Source organism: Lepisosteus platostomus, chromosome 14, assembly GCF_059453375.1.
Source record: "Lepisosteus platostomus isolate fLepPlt1 chromosome 14, fLepPlt1.hap1, whole genome shotgun sequence".
Taxonomy (NCBI): domain Eukaryota; kingdom Metazoa; phylum Chordata; class Actinopteri; order Semionotiformes; family Lepisosteidae; genus Lepisosteus; species Lepisosteus platostomus.
The window spans coordinates 39,118,285-39,140,834 of record NC_142624.1 but is presented as its reverse complement, the minus strand read 5'-3'; the positions used below and the strand labels follow the sequence as shown (position 1 = coordinate 39,140,834).

At 45.3% G+C, this 22,550-nt stretch overlaps 2 protein-coding genes and 1 long non-coding RNA gene across 3 annotated transcripts in view; 2 read left to right on the top strand and 1 right to left on the bottom strand.

Annotated features, from left to right (window-relative positions):
- kif5c (kinesin family member 5C) overlaps nt 1-20,563 on the top strand; it is a 48,714-nt gene extending 28,151 nt beyond the window's left edge. The window contains exons 12-26 of the mRNA XM_088606255.1: nt 942-1,117; nt 1,908-1,976; nt 4,217-4,423; nt 5,117-5,263; nt 6,168-6,356; nt 7,732-7,849; nt 8,278-8,354; nt 8,747-8,856; nt 8,989-9,090; nt 9,787-9,847; nt 10,713-10,784; nt 11,206-11,310; nt 12,261-12,477; nt 12,669-12,788; nt 16,655-20,563. Of these exons, the coding sequence (XP_088462381.1) occupies nt 942-1,117; nt 1,908-1,976; nt 4,217-4,423; nt 5,117-5,263; nt 6,168-6,356; nt 7,732-7,849; nt 8,278-8,354; nt 8,747-8,856; nt 8,989-9,090; nt 9,787-9,847; nt 10,713-10,784; nt 11,206-11,310; nt 12,261-12,477; nt 12,669-12,781 (1,763 nt within the window). The 3' untranslated portion in view covers nt 12,782-12,788; nt 16,655-20,563. The remainder of the gene's footprint in view (nt 1-941; nt 1,118-1,907; nt 1,977-4,216; nt 4,424-5,116; nt 5,264-6,167; nt 6,357-7,731; nt 7,850-8,277; nt 8,355-8,746; nt 8,857-8,988; nt 9,091-9,786; nt 9,848-10,712; nt 10,785-11,205; nt 11,311-12,260; nt 12,478-12,668; nt 12,789-16,654) is intronic.
- LOC148649485 (uncharacterized) lies at nt 11,555-21,209 on the bottom strand. The gene is made up of 3 exons (XR_015926368.1): nt 21,081-21,209; nt 14,140-14,208; nt 11,555-12,885 (listed from the first exon to the last, which is right to left on the bottom strand). It is a non-coding gene; the product is annotated as an uncharacterized LOC148649485 (long non-coding RNA).
- lypd6b (LY6/PLAUR domain containing 6B) overlaps nt 21,199-22,550 on the top strand; it is a 31,125-nt gene continuing 29,773 nt past the window's right edge. The window contains exon 1 of the mRNA XM_088606256.1: nt 21,199-21,351. The gene's annotated coding sequence lies outside the window, so the exon portion shown is untranslated. The remainder of the gene's footprint in view (nt 21,352-22,550) is intronic.

The following is a 22,550-nucleotide window of genomic DNA, read 5'->3' as shown; positions in this document are numbered from 1 at the left end:
CTGTGCTGCAGCGTTGCTGTGGAAACCGGCTGCCTTTGGCCTAATTCAAATGCATCGGTCTTTAGGGCCAATTTAGCATTGAGCGTCACTGCAAGAAGGATTGACATTCGCTTCTCTTGCGGGTGTATTTACGGGTTTTAACACGTGATCAAAGCGTTATTTATTTTTTTTGTAAAGGGAGGTGACAACAGACGCGCACCCTTCATCAGCCTTTAAAAAGACGCGCTAAACCATCCCATCCGTTTTGAAAATGACACCGCCAGTGGTACCAAGACCACCAACGGTCCCCATGCTCCTACCAGCGCTGTTAAAGGTTCCTAAAGTAAAACAGCAGATAAGCTGGGGAACTTTTTTTTTTTGGTGCGTGAGGAGCGAGCGGTCGGTAATGGGCCGTGATCAATAGAGAGTGCAGTGCCGTCAGATCCACTTTCTGCTCAGCGCCGATAAGCGGCTGTCAGGCCCCATCCTCATTCTTCCTCCCGGGCTGGCTGCTCGGCTCAGGGTCGCTGTATCTTAATAACATCTGTGCTGGGAGGAGGATTAATGCGGGACGCGCCGGAGAACGCGGTGTGGGCTTTGCAGATTGCACAGCTGACTCTGCGCCGAGCATCGCCAGCTATCTCCCCACGTCCTCTGTTCTTGCGACTTTCTTATGTCACCTCTTTAATGTGGGATTTATTTCGTTTTTATGTGCGATTTATCTTTTCCGCGTGTGTGCTGCGAGGAAACGGTGTCTTGCGCCTTGATCAGAATATCATCTTCGTTGCAGACTCTACGGGTAGCCCGATCGGCTCTGCCCGTTCAGAACTGAAACGACTACTTCTCGACGGAACAAAAACAAAAAAGTGCGCACAGCAACTCCGACGAGTTTTCGTCTGTCGCTTATTCAGAAAGTTCCGCAGTCTCCCCAGCGGGTTAGTGTGAAGTTTACTGTGCCGCAGGTGAAGCCGTCCCCGAAGATGAGCAGCTCAGCGAGAGGGAGCAGAAGAGCTTGGAGACGTGCGACAACACGCCCATCATCGACAACCTGGCTCCGTCCATCGCCCTCGTCTCCACGGAGGAGAAGAGGAAGTACGAGGAGGAGATCAGCCAACTGTACAAACAGCTGGACGACAAGGTGCGCACCGCGCCTACGCGCCTTGTGCCTAAAGCACAGTAATAAAACCGACACTGCGAGAGTATCCCACTGCCACTGCCGCAACTTCCAATAAGGCAATGCGCTTCAACTATTGGGGCAAAACCTGTAAAGAAAACGTTTAACTTTAGTTTTTAATTAAAGACATACCACCATCTCTGCCCGAACCGTTTCTGTTTCCAAGAAGGAAAAGGAGGCGGCTTAGGATCCAAAACCTACAGCTTTTAGGCCCTCCTGATTTGGTCAAACCCCGGAAGAAACACAAACAAACAAACAAAAAAACGTCATACAGCAGATTAAGTTATGGATTGGATAATATGTTTCCCTTAAAAAAAGTTCTGTTGTTATTGTAATTATAGTCATAAAAGAAAATGTCAAGAGCTAAATCATTTTTGTCATGATCGATTTCCAGAATTTGTCCACACCTCTTAGTATTCCTTCAAACCCAGTTGAACAAGCGCAGATCTGCAGAGTGCTGTAGATCACTCTGGAGGGTGCTAATAGCTCCTGAAACATGTGACTTCCTCCTCGGTGAAACCCAGTTGTGGGAGGCAGTGGTGGAGAAGTCTTAAGACTGGCCCTGCTGCAGGTTCACGGCCCTCTTACCTTCCTGAGGCAGAAGGGGGGAACGCCCCTCTGACTAAACCTGCCTCTGTGCGTGTGAACATGGAACCGAAGTATTGCCCGGTACCCAGGAGCCTCGCTGATGACGTTTCCCAGCTCCCAGATCCGTTTTGCTTAAACGAGCTGTGGTTTCTTCCGTTTGCTGCAGGATGATGAGATTAATCAGCAGAGCCAGCTAGCTGAGAAACTGAAACAACAGATGCTGGACCAGGAGGAGGTGAGGTGGGAGTGGCTGTTAATCCCGTTAACAGTCTTGTCAGTGAAAACGGGGGTTTCTAAGAGCTGTCTTCTGAAGAACAGGTAATGAGCGCTGTGCACTGGGTTGTGGTTTTTATAAAAGATGACAGAATCCCCTCGGATTTGATCGGAGCGAAATGTGCTTAGACGCTGAGAGGTCCGCTCAGCTGTGCTAATTGATAACAGCTCACACCATCGCCTACCAACATCAGTCACTCAGGCTGGGCACGTCAGTCGCTGTTCTGATTCTAATCCAGCACAGACACTTCAATCTGAATTATTAGGTGTCGCCTCATGAAGGCTGGAGGCATCTCTGTGTTCAGACACATTCATATTAAACAGTAACACAGAGGTGACTGAGCAGTGCTTAGGGTTCTGGACTGGAGGGTTGTGGGTTCAGATCCCGAGATGTGACACTGCTGCTGTACTCTCGAGCAGTAAAATATTCAGCAGTATTAATGGATGCACTTTTAGAATAAAAGCATAAGCCAAATAATTGAGTAATTGTAATTAGTGAGTTTGGTGAAAGCTTTTGACAAAATAGACATTAGTCCCCACCCGGCACTTCCTGAGACAGGAAAAAGTTAAATAAATGGGCTCTTCTTTTGAAACAGATGAATGAATGGATGAGTTTTTTATAGTGATATGTAGTTATTGGAGGGGTCATGGTGGCACAGTGGTCAGCGTTGCTGCCTCACAGTGCAGGGGCTCTGGGCTCAGCTTTGCTCCTGGGGTGCTGTCTGTGTGGAGTTTGTATGTTCCTCCCGTGTTCAGGTGGGTGTCCTCTGGGTGCGCCAGGGTGAGTGTGTGTATGTCTGTCAGCCCTGTGATGGACTGGTGTCCCGTCCAGGGTGAGTGTGTGTATGTCTGTCAGCCCTGTGATGGACTGGTGTCCCGTCCAGGGTGAGTGTGTGTATGTCTGTCAGCCCTGTGATGGACTGGCGTCCCGTCCAGGGTGAGTGTGTGTGTGTCTGTCAGCCCTGTGATGGACTGGTGTCCCGTCCAGGGTGTACCCCACCTTGCAACCCGGAGCCCGCTGGGAGAGGCTCAGCCACCCCTGCAAGCCGAAGTTAGTAGAAGCAGTTATACTTCCAGTGAGACCTGGGGTTTCTCCTGTCCACGATGCTCTTGATGATCACAGTGTGGTCAGGAGGGTAAGGATGTCGGTGGTCTTCACACACAGCCCTGACAGAATCACATGAGGACCCACCACACCCATATACATGACACATCGGTTATTTACAGAGCAAGGATAACAGTGGCAGGCTCTCGCCACACACTTTGTCAATTCCCTTAATTTCACAATGATTAAAACACGTGAGGGTGGCACATTTTCTTTAATAAAGCCATTACTGTGTGTTTTACTCCCTCTAGTGGATATAATGCACAAGCCAGTGCACTTCCATTCCCAGAGATTGTTCATTTTTCTGATTAATGAGCACAGTTGGCTTTCTAGCAAATGTTTCTAATTCCTCCCTTCTGTGTAATAATTGTTCTGTTAGTTTTAAGTATTTAACTTTCTTTAATAATTAAGATTCACGCTTTTTTTTTTAATCATACACCCTCCTCAACTGGAATCACCAGTTGTGACTTTGTCTCGACCCACAGCAACGACCCCTCTGCTCACAGGGGGAGAATGAGGAAGTGCAGACAGGCTCCTCCTACCTGCTCTGCTGTAGAGCCAATCATCTTCTGGCCCACTATAAGCGCTGCAGGGATGGCTGTGGGCTGCAGGGGGCGCCGTGTGGCCGAGAGCCATGGCCGACCAATCCCACCCTACCCCTGGCGGTGCTCAGCCAGTTGTGCGCCACTGCTTGGAGAATCCTGGCCACAGTGGGCTAGAGTCACAGCCCAGGCCCGAACCCTCATGGTTGGGATCACACTGACCTTGGTCACCGCAGTCTCCCTTTACCGACTGAGCCTCTTCTCTCAGGAAGCAGCTGGATGAGATCCTTGGATCAGTTAGTCACCAGTGACCTAGATGTGCTGAATGGCCTCCTGTCGTTGTGCTGGCCGGCTCAGTAGCGCTCAGCAGTCTCCACGTCAGCCGTATACTGAGCCTGAAGGAGAGGAGTCAGGGAAACTCTGTCCTCCTGACACACCTGGGACTGGGGAGCCGGGAGGAAGATCAGACTGATGTGACCAGTTCGAGTAAAAAGAGTGCGAGGGGGCTGTCCATACCGCAAACGAAGAGTGGTTGTGTGTGCGTGTCTGTGGCAGCTCCTGGCCTCCACCCGGCGGGACTACGAGAAGATTCAGGAGGAGCTGACGCGCCTGCAGATGGAGAACGAGGCGGCGAAGGACGAGGTGAAGGAGGTGCTGCAGGCGCTGGAGGAGCTGGCCGTCAACTACGACCAGAAGTCCCAGGAGGTGGAGGACAAGACCCGCGCCAACGAGCAGCTGGCCGACGAGCTGGCCCAGAAAACAGTAAGGGGAGTGTGGCTGGCTGTGGCGTTGGTCTCCCAGGGAAGAGCACGCTCGGATGACCGTCAGTTAGATAGGTCTGCGAGGCCTGGGAAGAAGTCAGGGCAGCCTGTGCTTGTATTTCCTCTGGCACTGTCAGAGGCTGAGCAGGGTGTGCGCTTGGGGGCCAGAAACTGTATTTGATGTTTTAAAGTTTATTTTGAAAATAACAGTGGCTTTCCTTCGTCCCATAATGTCATTCATTTTGGTTTTAAAAACCTTCCAGTATAGTGTTGTTATTTCAGTATGAATAGATTGAAGGGTGGGAAAGGAACTCCCTGCTTACTGTCGTATGGTGAAACAGCTCTTTGCCCTCCCTGACATTTCCTCTGGGGTGCAGTCCAAGAACATTTTAGTGGTTTTTAATCTTCTTGACTCCAGGAGCACTTTGGTGCTTCAGGATGTTACAGTATTTGTGCGTATTAAGCAGCGCCTTCCAAAGAGAACACTAGAGGGAGAAGTGACATATCAGACAAATCATTCGGTCTTTATAAGCAGGAGACCTGGAGGAGGCAGAACACAAGCAAACACAGTAGGCAGCAGGAGTCTGGGTGGAAGTCCAGCCTGGAGCAGAGTGTTCTCACACTGAATGCCCTGAGGGACCCGGGTCGGACCTGTGTAACCACTGCTGTTGTTGTTTTGTTCACCGCGCCGCAGACCTCCCTGTTGTCAGTCCAGCGGGAGCTGCACCAACTGCAGGAGCTCAGTAACCACCAGAAGAAGAGAGCAGCTGAGATCCTCAACCTCCTCATGAAGGACCTCAACGAGATCGGGGCCATCATCGGCACCAATGACGTCAAAGGGGTGAGGGCCTTGAGTCTCTGTGGGCACCAAGGTGCCAGGGGTCGTGGTGAGGGCTGTGGCTCTCTCTGTGGACACCACTGTGCCAGGGGTCGTGGTGAGGGCTGTGACTCTCTCTGTGGGCACCACTGTGCCAGGAATCTAGAGTGCTCGACGGTTGTTTTTTTCTTTGTTTCCTGCTGTTTTGTGCAGGACAGCTAATTAAAGTGTCTAAGCTACATTCCCTGCTGCAGTTCTGGCTATCAGGCCACATGTGGCCATTGCTTCTGGATCTGGATTAGCTTCTGCAGTCAGGTTTAGAGATGTTGCATCCATCAGAGTTGACAAAAGTCCCAGGGCAAGTGTCCTGTCTGACTGGGCTTTCCGGGCTCAGTCTGGGGAATTCACTCTGTGTTTCACAGAAATGTGCAGCATCTTGGACTGTAATAGACATGAAATTATTAAAAATCAAGGTAAAAAATTCCAACAAAATTATCTGTATTTTTAATCTGTATTTTGACAAAACAGAGCTGAAATCCAACAGTGAGAAGTCCAAAGACATTGAGGAACAAAGTCAACAGACAAAAATTAAGTGGCAGGGAGCTCTCTTGTGGTAGAGAAAGAGACTGCAGCCTATTCACAATTGTCTGTTACTGTTACCCTCGGAATAAGAATAAGACGTCATATTTTGTATTTAATTGATCTCAAGTGTCCGTACAGAATAAATGTAGGAGGTTATTTTCCAGTTGTGGATTCACCTGTGAAGTAATCTAACCAATCTAATAGATCTGTTGGGCCTTCAGTATAAATTGATAGTTTTAATTTTTTAGCAAAGCACTCCAGCGTGCTGTTTGGTGTTCCGAGCCTGGAGCCCCCTGGAGTGTCTCCGCCGCTCGAGGCGAGTCTGACTCTCCCACAATGCTTCCAGATGACGGAGGTGAACGGCGTCATCGAGGAGGAGTTCACCATGGCGCGCCTGGCCATCAGCAAGATGAAGTCCGAGGTGAAGTCGCTGGTGAACCGCTGCAAGCAGCTGGAGACCTCGCAGGCCGACACCAGCCGCAAGATGCAGGTCAACGAGAAGGAGCTGGCCTCCTGTCAGCTGCTCATCTCCCAGGTAGCAGCCGGGGGAGACATATCCAGCAGGCAGCCCGAACGAGCTGTTCCCTTCGCCTCGGCAGGGTCTGCTCGTTAGAGCCAAGCAGTGACGTCCTAGTGTCTCGCTTTAAATCGTTTCTTGGAGGATTTAAGCTTCTGTTTGTCCAGCAGATTTCGTTAAACCATAGACTTCCTGTAGGAGAACGCATGCCTCCAAATGTGTTTTGTTTTAGTGCTTTGCTACAAGCACACCAGGTTATCTTAACACATATGTTGAGTTGTGCTCTTGTACTTGTTGAAAATATCACCCTGCGATACTCAGGGTATTTATCTGGTGAAACATCATCTGAACCTGATAACACCCTCCAGCTGAAATACAACGGCCTGTTGACCCAGATCGTTATGTACTGTAGTCCCAGGCTGGACAATTCAGGCAGTGTGTCTTGTGCTTGGCTGCTGAAGTCATCACTCAAGGTAAAAAGTATAATTAACAGAAACAAACCTGAAAGCTGAAGCTTTTTCTACCATCATTTCACTTTTTTGTGATGACCTTGTGAAATTAGTTTTTTCCCTTGATCTTTATGCACTTTATGCACTTTTTATAAAAAACCCTAGGCGTCAAACATGAGCCAGGCCGTTACAGCACTGCCTGTTGTCTTTACCTAGATCCTTGCTGGAATGATGGGGAGAGGAGTTTATTTCCTCATATACATGTACAGTGGGATTCCTTCACGCGCCTTTCTCCCAGGACGTGCACAGTACAACAGACAACACCACACATTGTCGACAGTACCTTACAACAAGTAAACTGAACTGGCTCAACGGAGTCTGGGGTAGTTTATATATGACAATACCAGTCTTTCCAGAGCTTCATGACCAGTGGAGTGAATGCCACTGGACGGTAATTGTTCTAACAAGTTACCTTGGTCTTCTTGGGCAGTGGCACAAGTGTGGTTTTCTGGAAGCACCCTGGTATGACTGACAGAGAAAGAGAGAGGGTAAGAATGTCTGTGTATACAGGAGACAGCTGATCGATCATCTGGTAGAGATACATCGGCAGAGGAAATAACGCTGGTGATGCCCCTGTAGTTCGTGACAGTGTGCAACCCTTGTCTCATGCGCTTTGAGTCGTACTCAAGCTGTTTTTCCAGTTTGTCCTTCTTTTCTTGTTTTGCCAGTTTGATGCCTTTCTCCAGGTCATACCTTGAGTTTTTATATACTGTAGTTCTCTGTCGCCTGATTGAAAGGCAGCAGACCGCATTTTAGGTTTGCAGTGAATCCAGGGCTTGTGACTGGGGTATATCTTCCTGTTAGCTGCCGCGGGTGGGAAGCACTTCTTCAGGCGGGAAGATGCGCTTGCGTTGAGTTCTCGGTGTGCTGGCTTGCTCCCACAGCACCAAGCCAAGATCAAGTCCCTGACGGATTACATGCAGAACATGGAGCAGAAGAAGAGGCAGCTGGAGGAGACGCAGGACGCGCTGACCGAGGAGCTGACGAAGCTGCAGGCCCAGGGTAAGGCGGGGGAGCGGAGCCGCACTCTGGAGACCCATCCAGCATATTCCTCGAGGGGTTGGAATACCAGCTCGGCTGTCGTCTTTAGAGGATCCAGATGTTTTTCGGCTCTGATTGTGTGAGGAATAAAGTGGAAGTGTGGCTGCTAGCAATGAATGCTGTCTGCAGCTCTGGAGTCGTGGTAGTCTTGAGTTCGATTCTGGGCTCTGGCTTCTGTGTGGAGTCTGCATGTTCTCCCTGTGTGTCGATGTGGGGTTCCTGCAGGTGCTCTGGTTCCTCTCATCTGCACAAGGTGATATCGGTTCAGTTCATGAGCGTCTCTCAGTTGTGCGTGTGCGTGCGCCCCATGCCGTCCCCACTCGGTTCCCTTGAATGTCTCCATTGTGCGAAAAGGATCATGCAGAACGAAATATACTTGATTTTTTCAGAGAAAATGCATGAAGTCTCGGTGATGGACAAAGAGAAGAAACACATGAGCATGCTGCAGGACGCAGAGGAGATGAAGGTACGTTTGTTGTATTATAAATTTCATTCTGTGTTCCGTGGGAAAGTGAAACTAAATATAAGTTTACCCTTGTGCTTTTAAAATAGTCAGACAGTTCTTATGCAAATGAAATGTAGTGAATATAAATTTGGAGCACATTGCCTGCTACTTTTGAGAACTGTTTGATATTGAGGTTAAATTTGAATCGTATGTGTTGCTGGTTTAAAAAAAACTGCTTGTACACAACCATGAGGAGTGTTAAAAACAATATATTTGATGAGGGTGGTTTTATTCATTCAAGAGGTGACTTTTCAATATGAATGGCGGTGTCTTTGGACAGCCTGCTGAAGGCAGAATCTGTGTGCGGACCAGACACACTCGTAACTGAACATGACCCGTTTCTCTATGTGCAGAACACTCTGGAGCAGCAGATGGAGAGCCACAGAGAAAGTCACCAGAAACAGCTGTCCAGGCTGCGGGATGAAATCGAGGAGAAGCAGAAAATGATTGACGAGTTGAAAGAGTAAGGAGACTCCAGGGCCCTGAGGCGCATGGCTGTGGTGTTTGCACCACTCCTGGCATTTGCTCATTTGTACAGATAGTACCGAACTTGAGGTTTCTCCTCCTTTGTGACACCTGTTGTTTGACAATTTAGCTTGAACCAGAAGCTGCAGCTGGAGCATAACAAACTGCTCTCGGACTGCGAGAAGCTCAAGGAGGAGGAGCAGGAGAAGGACACGAAGCTGCAGAACCTGATGTAGGTTTTTACACAAATCTCTTCTTGTTGCCACTGGAGCAGCTCGACCCTTGTTGCCTGTGTGTAGCTGTAGCCTTGGGAAACCACTCTAGAAGATCAGGCTTATTAAACTCTGCAAATTCAGTGTGAGTGACTGTGCATGCTCTGAGCTTCTTAAACTCAGATTCATTGTACCCTGTACCTCAGGAATTTAGTTTAGTTAGATAAGGAGCAGTTGGAGACAAGACATGTGCAAGTGCAGGAAACAGGATACCATGACATGTATGAAATGCAGCAAGACCTGTACCACTGACGTCAATGACTGGAGCCTGGCCAAGTACTCGCTGGCTGTGACCCCGGGGGGTACCGTCCCAGGTTGTGACCCCTACATGTGAGACCCCATGGGTTTTGTAGGCTTTGGGTTGTCAGTGAGAACTGCACCCTTCACCTGGTGCCAACTCTGCTGGGCTCACAGTGTGCAAAAAAGGCAGATGGCACCAGAGATGTGTTATTGAGGAAAGAAGCTTATCCTCCCTGGGACAGAGTGAGAAGCACATCTGGAATTTCAGGCGGTAATTCCCCGTTGAGAGAAAGAAATAAAAGGATAATATGAGGTATCAAACCGGCGGTTTAAAAAATGAAAACTGGAAGAAAGATAACTGCTAAGGAACACTCAGTTTTTATTACAGCTCCTGTTGCTGTTTTTCTTTTATTCAGCATCCTCAATGAAAAACGAGAGCAAGCAAAGCAGGACCTCAAGGGTCTGGAGGAAACAGTGGTAAGAAAGCCTGACGTACAGTATGAGGAAAACCTGTGGAATGTCTTGTGTTTTAAAATAACTCGTTAGGGCTGATGTTGTTGCCAGTGTGAGGTAGGGCTCTTACTTCACCCTACAGAGCCTTGAACAGAGCTCCCTCCGATAACATAATTAGTGCGTCAGTATTGTGTCAGCCCTGCAGGCCTGGCCTGGACCAGACTGGACAGATACCAGCAGGGTCTTTAAAGGACTGAAAGCTACTTTTGAGTTTGTACTTGACCAGTATTTATTGACTCCTGGGGAAAATAGGCATAGTGAATTTGGAATATTTATGTAATAGAACGCTATTGGGTTTAAAATCTTGCAATATCTGTGTGGTCTTTATGAGGGAATTAGAAATTATTCTTAGGAAGTTTAAAGTTTTTTTTTTTAGAATCTTTACCTTTGGTTGAGAACTAATTTTGAATGCTATACCAGCTCTGCAGGTTTTCTGCCACCAATCAATGTTTTTTTATCTAATTTCTTCATTTGTATAAACCTGCTGTATAATTGTATAGGATGGGTACCGATTAGCTGGCATTTAATGACAAAGTTTAACGCAAATCTCAAGGACATTCATTGTATATACAATGAAATAGTACACAAACTAACACAGAACTCCTCAAAAGAAAGAGTGAACATCACTAACTCTTGCAGATTTAAGGAAATGTTAGATCTACTGCAAGAAAAGCACAATTGCTTAATTTCCTCTCTTTCAACAGGAAAATTTCAGTACCCCTAAGGTCTTTGTTATCATTGATTTGTTGGTATGATTATTTTTCCTTAGTGTTGGACGGATGTGCCCATTTTCTGAAATGATCTTCAAACTCCTGTGTTTGTTTTACAGGCCCGAGAGCTCCAGACACTCCACAACCTTCGAAAACTTTTTGTTCAAGACCTCACAACCCGTGTCAAGAAAGTATGTTTTCATTTTTTTTAACCAGGGAAAGTAATAACTCTTGCTGTCAGTCCCTTCATGTGTATTTCTGCAGGCATTTTGGTAATTGCCCTTATTAAATGTTACAGACTCAAGGCAGGGATTCCTCTCTGTAGTTTTGACCTCACTGTTCGTCTGACAACACAAAAAAGCTAAAAATAAGCTGAAAACTCAATATATGTTATGATAGAATTTGTTCATTTGAAAATTGCTATATAAAGTTAAAATTATTCTAATTTTGATGACGCAATAGTTCTGCCCCGTATTTTCTCAGACAGTATGAATGTCGGCATCCTTGAGCTGTATACTTCTGTATGGTTCTGTGCCTGTGGGCACTCAGGGTTTTCTCTTGCTTGCCTCGGTGAGTCATGCCCCGTGTGAACAGCGATCTTCCTTCTCACAGAGTGCCGAACTGGACTGCGATGATGGAGCCGGGAGTGCCGCACAGAAACAGAAGATATCCTTTCTTGAGAACAACCTGGAGCAGCTTACAAAGGTTCACAAACAGGTATGAGAGCACAAGTGCAGCCTGTTCTCCCAAAAAGGTTTTTGTGGGGGCTGGCTTATTTCAAAGTCAGGTTACTATTCAGGATAAGGGCTCATATAGCCCATTGCAACAACCACGAGATGATATAAATGATATAAAATGATGCATGAGGAATACATTCACCTTGAATATTTATTAACACATTAGAAACATGCAAATATGATACTCTTAGATGCAAAAAATAACATTTTTGCAACAGTAGGACTCTTTTTTTATATTTTATTTATTCTTGTAATTGGCATGTACAGTATTTACACATGAAGGGTTTCTTAATTCAGGTGCTCAGTGAAGACTTTTTGTTATTCATGAATGTTTATTAAGGTAGTTATGATTTAACTGTTAAGTCATACAGGTTTTCAGTTGTATACACAGTATGATAGACTGTGCTAAATTGCCTTGTGGTTGAATAAAGTATTTTGAATTGAATTGGACAGACCTATTCCTCTGCATCAAAGTGGGATTTTCTCTTCTTCCAAAGAACTTTATTTAAAAATATATAGAATCACTTAACTACAGCCTTGCTAATAAACACAACTTAACACTTTGTGTAAAATGAAAAGCGCAACCTACCTTTAAACATGCATGAAAGTATACATACTGGAACAGATCAGTGTTCCTATGTATGTAGAAAGGCGGTTCAGCTACAGTAACTGTTTTTCTAGTTGTAGTAGTTTAAACAAGGAAATAACTAAGCAGCTGAATAATGTTACTCTCAAGGGTAACAGCAGTGTCTGGTTCAAGGGAACCTGTAAGTTTGAGTGAACCAGCTTACTTACAGCGCAATGCTGCCACACAAGCCAGACTCCTGGGCGAACCAGCAGTGTTAAGAGTGGCTGACGCCTGTATTTACTTCACACACGTCTGTACCCACGGTGTGAGACCCCGCTGTGCCCTCTCCTTCCTCCGCGCAGCTGGTTCGTGACAATGCAGACCTGCGCTGCGAGCTTCCCAAGCTGGAGAAACGTCTGCGAGCTACAGCTGAGAGAGTCAAGGCCCTGGAGACTGCACTGAAGGAGGCCAAGGAGAACGCCATGAGGGACCGCAAGCGCTACCAGCAGGAGGTGGACCGCATCAAGGAGGCCGTGAGGGCCAAGAACATGGCCCGGAGGGGCCACTCCGCGCAGATCGGTGAGGACCGCCTGCTGAACCTGAGCCGGCTTCCCTTTCTCGCACTGTGTGCAGCTGCGGAGGTGGAGCTCCGAGAATTGTCAGGATGAGCCTTTGCTCTGCTCGGAGACAGAGACGAAGCTCTCCTTAAGCGGTCCTCGGCTCGGCCAGCAGGGGGGCTGCGTGTGACGTGTCTGTTTCCTTTCCTGCAGCCAAGCCCATCCGCCCAGGGCATCACCCAGCCTCCTCACCCACAGCTGCCCACGCCCTCCGGGGAGGTGGAGGGGGGTCATCAGGCACCAGCTACCACCACCACAACAAGTAGAGACAGAGTGAGTAGGCAGCGCAGAGCCGCCGCCGTTCCTGGGGCTCGCCGGAGAGGGGCCTGCGCTAATCGCTGCTCCGCTGAAACTTCCATCTTCCAATAGGCTGCAGTAAAAAGTTTTGAGGGAAGTATGAGTGAGCATTTGAGGAGATTTCAGGGTAGAATGTGAAGCGCAGCAGGTGTGAGCCTGGTCAGTACCTGGATGGGAGACCTCCTGGGAAAAACTAAGGCTGCTGCTGGAAGAGGTGTTAGTGGGGCCAGCGGGGGGCGCTCACCCTGCGCTCTGTGTGGGTCCTTGCCTTGAAACCCCAAAGATGAATTGCTCAGCTAGTTTTTTGTGTTTCAATGATTTTAAAACCATGTGAAAGGTATTAATCAATTTAATCCATTTTGATATTGCGTTGTAGTATGTTTGTTTATTGTTTTGCATTTATCTGAATAATTTATATTTTTAAAAGACTTTGTGCAGCACAGCAATGTCTGCTTTAGAACAGGTCAGTCACAATCCGTAGATGTATTCTGTATAATATAAGAAGACGTACAGTGGACTCAGTTCACAGGACCTTTCTAAATTGATATATCACAGAATTCAAATTGACTCAAACACATGTCCTACTCTACAGCTCTGATAGGCCGTATAATTAATTTCATGGATCTTAGAAACTATTTCTTCGTGGAGTTTTAGTGGAAATGTACTGATAGAAAGAGTGCTGTGTGCACGTACAGGATGCACACCCAGGGCTGTTTCTGCAGCACGTGTTTGAGGAGTGTCTGTTTTCTGCTAGGGATTAGTGACAAATTAACAGATTGTCCTGCAGGCTTGTCGATGGGTCGGCTTTTTCTGACAGAGGCTGTGTTTAAAGACTCGGGGAGATTTGTCAGGCATGCAGGGCACTGCGCTGTTGTGTAATGATCCCATGCTGCTGTCTAGCTGTTGATAAGGATACTCTGTGGTGCTGACTCATTACAGCGCATTAGACACTGATATGTGAGGTGCGAGGTAGCCCTGCACAGACAGGAATTACAGGTGGGGGGCAGCCCCGTCTGTCAACAGACTGGCTCCAGACTCTCCATCTGAGGCGGTGTGTGGAATGTGTGTTGAAAAGAAAAACACATTCACTCCCATTCTTCAAGAAACGGCTCAGTGACATCTTCTAATCGCTGAGCTATTAGCAGCCAAACAAACAAGATGGGCCGAACAGCCCTGACCTTAACCCCGGCCCTCTCACCTGTAACCTTTCATTTAGGTTTTGTGTTCGTTGAAAAATGAAAACAGAAGGTCTGTTATTAAAACAGAGTTTCAAAACACCACGTTTCTGTCTAAGGTATAAATTTCACTTTTGTTTTTTTATACATACCTGCCAGTGAGATACAGACACAGACTGTTGTTGAAAAGTCCGATGCTGGCTGATTTGGAAGGGAAGTAGCTGAGAAAGACAATTGAAGGGTATGGATCAGAGGAGACCAGAAACAGGGCACCAAGCCCTTTTATTTCCACAAGTCTCCACATGGGGGCAGCAGATCGTTGATATACCGCACTTGCATCCATCCGGTGTCAAAAAGCACTTAAAAGAAGAGCTGCAGACCCAGGGTCTCAGACCGGTTATTAAATCTCAGAAACAAACCAAATTCACCGACGGTATAGAACAAATTCACAAATTTTGAATTGAACACAAAATTGAGGACTTTGTGAAAGTGCTGGATAGTCGCTGTGTTGTTGAAAACCCCTGGTCTCACAAGAACAAGAGGTCCCACAAACTGCGATGTGAAGCAGCCCTTCCTGCTCACTAGTCGCTGTAATGACTCATGTAATTCCAACACGATCTGCATGCAGAGTTAACAAATAAGTTGCATTTATTGGCAAAACCATCTCGAAATGAAAAGCAATATTTCTATTGGATGTAAAGAGGTGTATTCACAAGCCTTCTTGTTTACAATGTAATAAGGCTGCTTCACCTCACCGGAAGGTTTGTTGCCTCGTTCTGAATCACAGACAATGGCAGCAATATGGTGCTACGCATACCTGGAAATTTCGTCTATTTTATTATGTAAATTTGAGGTTTTGTTAGTGTAAGTTAGTGTGTACATTTCACTTGTATTGAATTGCACTCATCAATGCAGACTCTCTTTAGCCCCGAAACATAAAAACAGCGTTGCAGTTCTAATCTTTAATCCCATACAGTGAGCTGGAGGTCATCCTGCAGTCCAAAAGGCAGGATATGCCAGTCAATCAGAAAGCCGAGGGAAAAATTATAGAGGCGGCAGCAGATCTTTTGACTAGGTTATGCCGACGTCTCTGTAATTCCGTTCCGATAATCACCAGGTCCGCCAGTTTCCTATGGGAACATGTGAACACCTCACAGTAGGTACCCCAGGACTTGAGAACTATAACAGCAGCTCGGAGCGCCAGGTCGAGTCTCCACCCTCATCTACCACCTCGTTTTCTTCTCTGTTCTGATTTAAGTGGAGAACACGTAGCGTACAACACCGACCTTCTCCACAAACCTTTGAGGTGCTATAAAATGGGCAATTTTCTGATAAACCTTTCGTCATTATCGGTTCAGTAATGGAATTGTACAATACAAATTCAGATATGACTTAAGTGTCAGTGGTGTGGCTGTTTTCTCACACCTTCATGTCTTGAATGAAAAAACGGAAGCTGCTCCTAATTACTGCCTCCTTACTGAACGAACTGATATCACACAGTTCAAAAACCATCCATCTGTCTTCTACCCTGCTCCTGAATGCATTTTCTCAGTGATGCCATTCAATTTCCAAATTTCGGAATCTAAATGTTTTTCCTGGTAAGCTCTTTTTTCTTTGAAATCGGCTTTAGAGAGTAAAGACGCAGGAGGATAATAAGCATAAGGATAAAGAGGACAACATCCTGTTTCTTTCTCTTCCCACATCACGGTGTGAAAAACCTTCTTTTGTGTTTTATGGCTTCCAAACAAAGCTCTTACTGAGGGGTGATCCTTACTGCCTGCATCTCTTCCTGTCTGCCTGGGACTATGGCAGGCTGAGCAAAGGTTAAGGGACAGCAGCTAGGTTTATCGTAGTACTTCACGAATGGGAGGTCTTGTTTGCCTAGGGATTGTATCCTGAGAGTGAACAAAGTGTGATTTATTCCACCTGCCTTTCTTACCTGTTGTTATATTGTAAGAGGTGACAAAGATTATCTTCATTGTTGTCTGTGCTCCAGCTCTTAGCTCCACTATCTGTTTCTGGTCAACACTAATCAGAAGAGTTAACCTTCCCAAAGACTTTTGGAAAATTGAATTGATCAGTGTGCAGGGGAGGGGAAGTGGTGTTGTATTACAGTCCACTGAAAAAAGCAGTCAGTGTATTGAAAGTTTCCCCCCCAAGATCAGGATTTTAAAGTTTATCAGTCAAGCTTATGCTTTGGTTGACCTGAACATGTCTTAATGCATTTAATAACCTGACTCAGCTTGTGTCTGTACAATTCCTACACATAAAGATCGCTGCCTGTGAGAGTTTGCCAGTAGCCTACACTCCAGCAGTGAAAGTCCTGGTAGTGGGGGAATGAGGCCTCCTGTCTTCCAGACAGGGAGATAAAGATCTGAGCGCAGGGAGAGGCCAGCAGACCAGAGATACGGCCTCCAGATGATTCTTCCCTGGATTTGCAGGAGTTTTCTCCGGGAGCTAGTTTGTCTCCTCTTCTCACAGAGCTGCGGTCGAGGCTGGGCTACCTGCCTGCCATCGTGTCTTTCTCTTCCCGCGATGGGGAGTGCACGTGTGAGTGGCCAGACCCCTCTCGTGCCCTCGGTTTCCGGGGCGGGCCTCGCTGTGCTCACGACCGATGGGCGGAGACGAGCTCAGTACAGTGAGGAATCTTTTCTTTTTCTTTTGCAGATAGAATCTTGAAAACACACGCACAGAAACACCTTCTCATCAGATCACATTCCTTGCTTCAGAGTCTGCTGTCCTTCCTTCTACCCCAGACTGTCGGCAAGTCTTCACAGTGTCTACAGAAGCTGCATTCCCTCTCCGCAATCTCAATGAGCCATCTGACATTGCTGAAACTGTAGGTTGTAGCCCCTCATGAAAAGATCAGTTCAGCCTTTTGTTCCTGAAAAAGTGTTTTTTCTCCTCTAACTTTATCAGAAAGCAGGAAATGAAGAAAGCTCCTTATATCATTAGGCAGGTTGGTGTCTTTTAAGTCTCTCTTGTACAGTATATTAAACGGGTGATTTTCATGTGTTTGGTCTGATTGGGTAAGTGTGTCTAGTAATGCTGCTGCTTATCAGGGTGTGACTCAAGTTTGCAAAGGTAAAAACATACATTAAATTGGACTGGGAACTACTCTGTTCTGTTTGATTTCTTGTTAAATATTAAAAGGGTTTTATTGGTCATAAGCGCCTGTTTGCAAACTCACTTAAAAGGAGTTGGATTCTTTCATACCGAAGTAGGGAACTGGTTACAAAAGCTTGGCATTAAGAAACAAACAGCAAACAGTGTCTTTATGTCCTTAAATCAAGATTAGAGGGTTAGACTGGCTCTCTGTTTTATTGCCAGGAGGCTGGAAGATTCCCCAGCCCATATTCCAGCTTGCAAGTCAGGCAGCACTTTCAAATCCTTTAAACTCTTGGAAACCTTTTTTTAAAATTTTATAGTTTATATTTTATCTTGGAATTCGTTTAAATTTTTTGTATTAAATTGTACATTCACATGTTTCTGATATTTTTGCTTTTACTTTGTTTTATGGTAAAGTGCCTTGAGATTATGTTAGGAAAGGCACCATATAAAATAAAGATGATTATTATTTAAGCAGCTTTTTTAGACGTAAGTACATTTGAGAACAACAAAAACAAGCAAGAAAGAGTAGAGTGGGAGAGATTACCATTATTGAGGCCGTCAGTTATCTTACAAAAAAGCTGCTCTTCAGTAACCTCTTTTTTAAAGAAAATTACATAATCTGCATATACAGTATTTGTCTTTTATTATATTAATAAAGATGTCATATTTTTGTATGTTTGCTTTCAAATTATTTTTCTTTAAAGACTTTAATGTTGTACTTTTTGTTTAAAAATCCCTTTTGCCTCATTGCTAGAGAGGAGCATAGATCACTTTCACTGTATTGATTTTAAGGTTGAGTGTAATGTTTTTAAAGATACTGAAGAGTATAATTACATCAGTCTGTGAACATTTACTTTGGTATACAGTACAGGGCATGGTAAAAGACCATATGGACAAGCACGGACAGGTTCAGGAAACCTTGGTCCAAAGCATGGATGACACAGCAAAGCAGAGTTAAAGTGAAGTTTCGTCATGGTAATGCCATGGGAAACCACTAATGTCAGTCAGATTTACCACACTAAACTTTAATAAGTTTCTAGATGTGTCTAGAGGTTTAAGGAGGTGACTTAAGTGTTTTGCAAAAGTACTGCAGAGAAAGGACAGAAGCCCACGTAGTGATAATTTAGGATGCTGTCAGCCCTGCCCTTGAGAAACCATTCCTTTTAGGGATTAAAGGCTCTTTGTGTTTGACCATTCCATCTTTCATCGTTCAGAAAAACACACCCAGCCGGACACTTAAACTGAAAAATGTGAGCCGGGATCTTGGTATGAACAGATAATCCTCAGAGCCTAAAACCGCAAAAACACGACCGCTTGACTGGTGTTCAGGTCTTTAGAGGAGGAAAAAAAGGCTCTCGGTCTCAATCAAAAATAAATCCTCTTCCACTTAATGCATTCTTTTACTGGAGATATAGGATTTAATATTCTGAGACTGTGTAGGGCACTAGAAAAATGGCAGAAGAAAATATGTTTTGTTTTAATACCAGAGGAGCCAGATGTAGTCTCCACTGAACCAAGTCACTATTCACAGCCTTCCTGATAGTTACAGAGTATAGATCCAAAATGTCTTTTGTGCTATGATGCTGATCAGCCATTCAGTCCATCAAGCACTGAGCTGAAAGGAGGGTTTTTTGTCACTTAGACAGTAGTTACTTGAAAAGCCTTGAGCTTCAGAAAGAAACTGGCATGTTTCAGTCTGTATGACAAACTGCACATTGGATAGCAATTTGTCATGTAATGTGCCGACCTTTCCAATAGGCACAGGCTGATCCAGCGACACTTAAGACTATCTGCAGTGAAGCCGTTTTGGTTCGGTGCTCCTGCACAGATTGAAATAGCCAGGCGAAAGAGCTGTAACGCCCTGCCATGCTTTGCACAGAGCTGTGTCTCTTTCCTCGACGGGCTACGGAAGGGGCCTGTCTACCACAGAGCGTGCCCAGCAGGCCTGGCCTTGTGCTGCGGCCTCCAGTGTGCTCCTGTCCCCTCTGTGCGCAAGCAATGGGGTCTGTCCAGCTCTGCCCATCCTCAGATCTTTGATTGGGTTTTTGAACCTCTCTGCTACATGGTCAGTGTTTCATGCGTTCAAAGAAAAGGAAACTCTGGAGATTAGCAGACCTGGGTGTCATACTGCCCTAGTCTATCAGGGTTAATAGGGTTGTTTAATGCACTGAAGGACAAGAGTGGTATTGACTCCAGAACGACCAATTTGTGAGTTTCAAGAGCTTTGCTCCTCAGTTGTACTGTTACAGAGAGAATCTGGGTCCAACCCACATACAGTAGCTACTACATGTTCACAAGCTGTCCCATTTTCATTTCTTCCTGTACAGTTCTTTCTTATTCACAATAACAATGACAGACTAAATTCTATTAGTTACAGGGATTCATAAGAGTGAACAATAAAAATGTAAACTTCACATAAGCAAATTATTCAGGGCCATATTAAAATGGTGTTTTGATTCTATAATATATTATTGTAAAACTGTAATTTTGATTTTGCAAAGACAATGTTAAAATGGCAACTTCTGAGCTTGCTTCAAGGACTCGGTTAAAAATAAAAATACCTTTTACATGTGCAATAGGCAAGGAGATGGTCAAATTAAAATCTGTGCAAAATGTATATGTATTATATTATATGAAGAAGCAGTGTTTTGTTTTTTTATGAAAACGTTTTTATTTTTTAGAAATAGTTTCTGTACAAATAAACTAAGCCAACCATTTCTCATAACTCTGAATTTTTACACAAAGAGGGCTTCTCAGCGAATCTGATCTGTGCTGCTCTCTGTGTCTGATCACTCCTCTTCGTGCCATGACCGATCTTTGGGCAAAAACTGAAAGTGGAGTCCTTTTAAAACGTCCTTTGGAATGGTGCAACAGTAATGCAATGTTGATTTGTCATGATGTTTCTGAGGTTTTGTGCTGGAAGTGAGTTCTCTTTTTCTACTTTGAAATTTGCCAGGAAAAACAATCTACAGTTCATTGTGTTTCTGCCTTTTCTGGGAGAAACACGACGGTAACAAAGCAAACTCTAGAAGTGTAAAGATGCAAACAATTCTCCATGGTCTTTCCAGTAATCAGCAGGCAGATAAAAGATGGAATTAAAGAACAGAATCGAATTCCACATTCTGTTCTTGTACAGGCTTTCTTTCTCTGTCCAGAGTAGTTTGTTTCTTCAAAACGAATTTCAACGTGTTGTAACATTAGTCTGTTCTCATTTGTGAAATGTGTGCTTGTGTGTTGCAAACAGAGGATGGGAGGGGGGAAAGGCCAATTCAATTATTTATTCAGGCGCACGGTCTGGTCCTTACAGACAAATGATGCTGTAAGGTTCTGCTTCACAGCTGAGTTTAATAATTAACAGGTGGATGGCTCTCAAACCACGCTGTTCAGTAAATGGGTGGACTACTGCATGGTGTAAAATTCCTTTTGAATTGTCAAAAGTACTAATAAAGTAAAAGTTCAACTTTACAGCTCCGCATTTTTTCCTGTCTCCATCATACGCATGTTGATCGTTCTCTGTCTCTTCTGCAACAGGGCATTCTGGCTACAGCTGTGGGTTTTCAGATCCTGACCGCTAGAAGATTATGGTCACGGCAAATAATGGATCATAACATAGTGCCTCACATGCACCGTTTACAAGTTTCCAGCAAGCTAGAACGTCGACCAAATTCTAATTCTATAATTAAATAAACGTAATACAAAAAAGAAGTTTAGGAATTAAGAACTCCAGCGGTCCGCACTGGTTATAATTCAAATAAAGTCGAACAATGGAAATAACACGAGTGTAACAACTTCCCAAGTCCGGCAGTTTAACAACGTGAAGTGCACGCTGGAGAATCGATGTAAGAAATTCAATGTTTTATACCGTGCGCAGCGTACTCTGCTACAGCCATGCGAGACGTGCGCTGTCAGAGGGAAAGGTAAGAGAATTCAGACACGTTAGTCTTGCTGGTTTTCCTCCTGCCGTGGCTGTCAACGAGCCTACCTGTTTCAAAAGGCTTCCGTGCGCCCGCTCGCTTGGTATCTCGGTGTGGACTCCCATCTGAGCCAGCAGGTCTGTAGCAACTCCCCTTCTCCGCCAGCGCCGCCCCGCTCGGCCTCACCCCCGTCTCCCCTACACCTTCCCGCACACAGCCCGGGGATCTGCGCTGAGGACCGGACAGCGCAGCGGGCGGGCTTGCAAGATCGGATCCTGCTCGGATATCGCCGGTTAACCAGACGCTTTGTCCTATTTCGAGGTGTCGAACCTCTGAAAGGTAAGAGTAACAATCTTACTTCCCCCTTCATCGATCGCATCGGGTTTCTGACGGAAAGCTGCAGAACGGTTCAGGACGAGCGTAATGTCACTGCGCTTAATTGAGCTGCTGGGGATAATTGTTCCATTAGGAAAAAGCCTGGCTATGTTTTTTTTTTAACGTGCCTTTTTCCAGAAGAAACAAAAATATTCTTTGAAACGACCTCAGATGGTACTACTGGTTTGAAAAAAGCATAAATAAGTTACATCTCTTTGACTTTTGTTTATTTTTGTGGGTTTTTTTTTAAAGTTTCACTTTAGCAGCTCAGTCTACATACAGTACGGTGTAGTTGAGTGTTTTGCTCACAACATCTCTAAGGAAGAAGCTTCATTAAAAAAAAAATGTGGAGTGGGCTGAATGATAGTCCACTTATTTCAGAAAGGCGTACACTTAATAAGAAGCTCGTTTGTTTACACGTCTGTGTGAACTGGCGGAATAGGAGACGACCCGAGGCTCGAAATACGAGCTCCTATACATATATTAAGCTTAACATTTTAATGTAAATTTTTCTGCTAGAGCTGGGGACAGGCCTGTCTGACCAGAACTGCGCCGTGTGTGCCTTAATAGTCAGATCCTGGGTTCACCAGAGACGGGAGTCTCGTCATTAGCTGGTGCATGTTGTATCCTGAAAGAGGGAAGAGTTATTAATTTCTAGTGAGTTAAAAGCCTGTGTGAAAAACAGGGCTGTGATGGACCCATTTTCTGTTCCTGCGGTGCTTAATGTTCAAACAGTTAATGCCGCTAAGGCGTCACAGATGGGATCCCTGTGTGAGGTTTGTCAGAGACGCCAATGTTAAGCGACTGCTGACTTCCGGGGGACTGTTCACTACAGTTGATTAATAAGAAATTCACTCTTTACTACAGCTGAAGGGACAAGAAATCATTTTCCACCGCTTTTAGAAAGCTGTTACCTTTGCGAACAGCCTGCGTGAGAACTCTTTTTAGGGAATTTTTAAGCCAGGAAATGGAATAAATTTCCACGAAGTGTTGGGCTGATCGTTTTGGGTTAGGGATTAAGTTCAGTCTCTTTTTAATGCAGGCTGTAAGCACATTGGTAATAAATCAGCACCTCTGTTGTATTGTGTCAGTCGGCATTGCCAGCTATAAAAATAGGCGCTTCTTTCAGTTGTCTGTGTCAGTATCTGTACGGTAGAGATGAA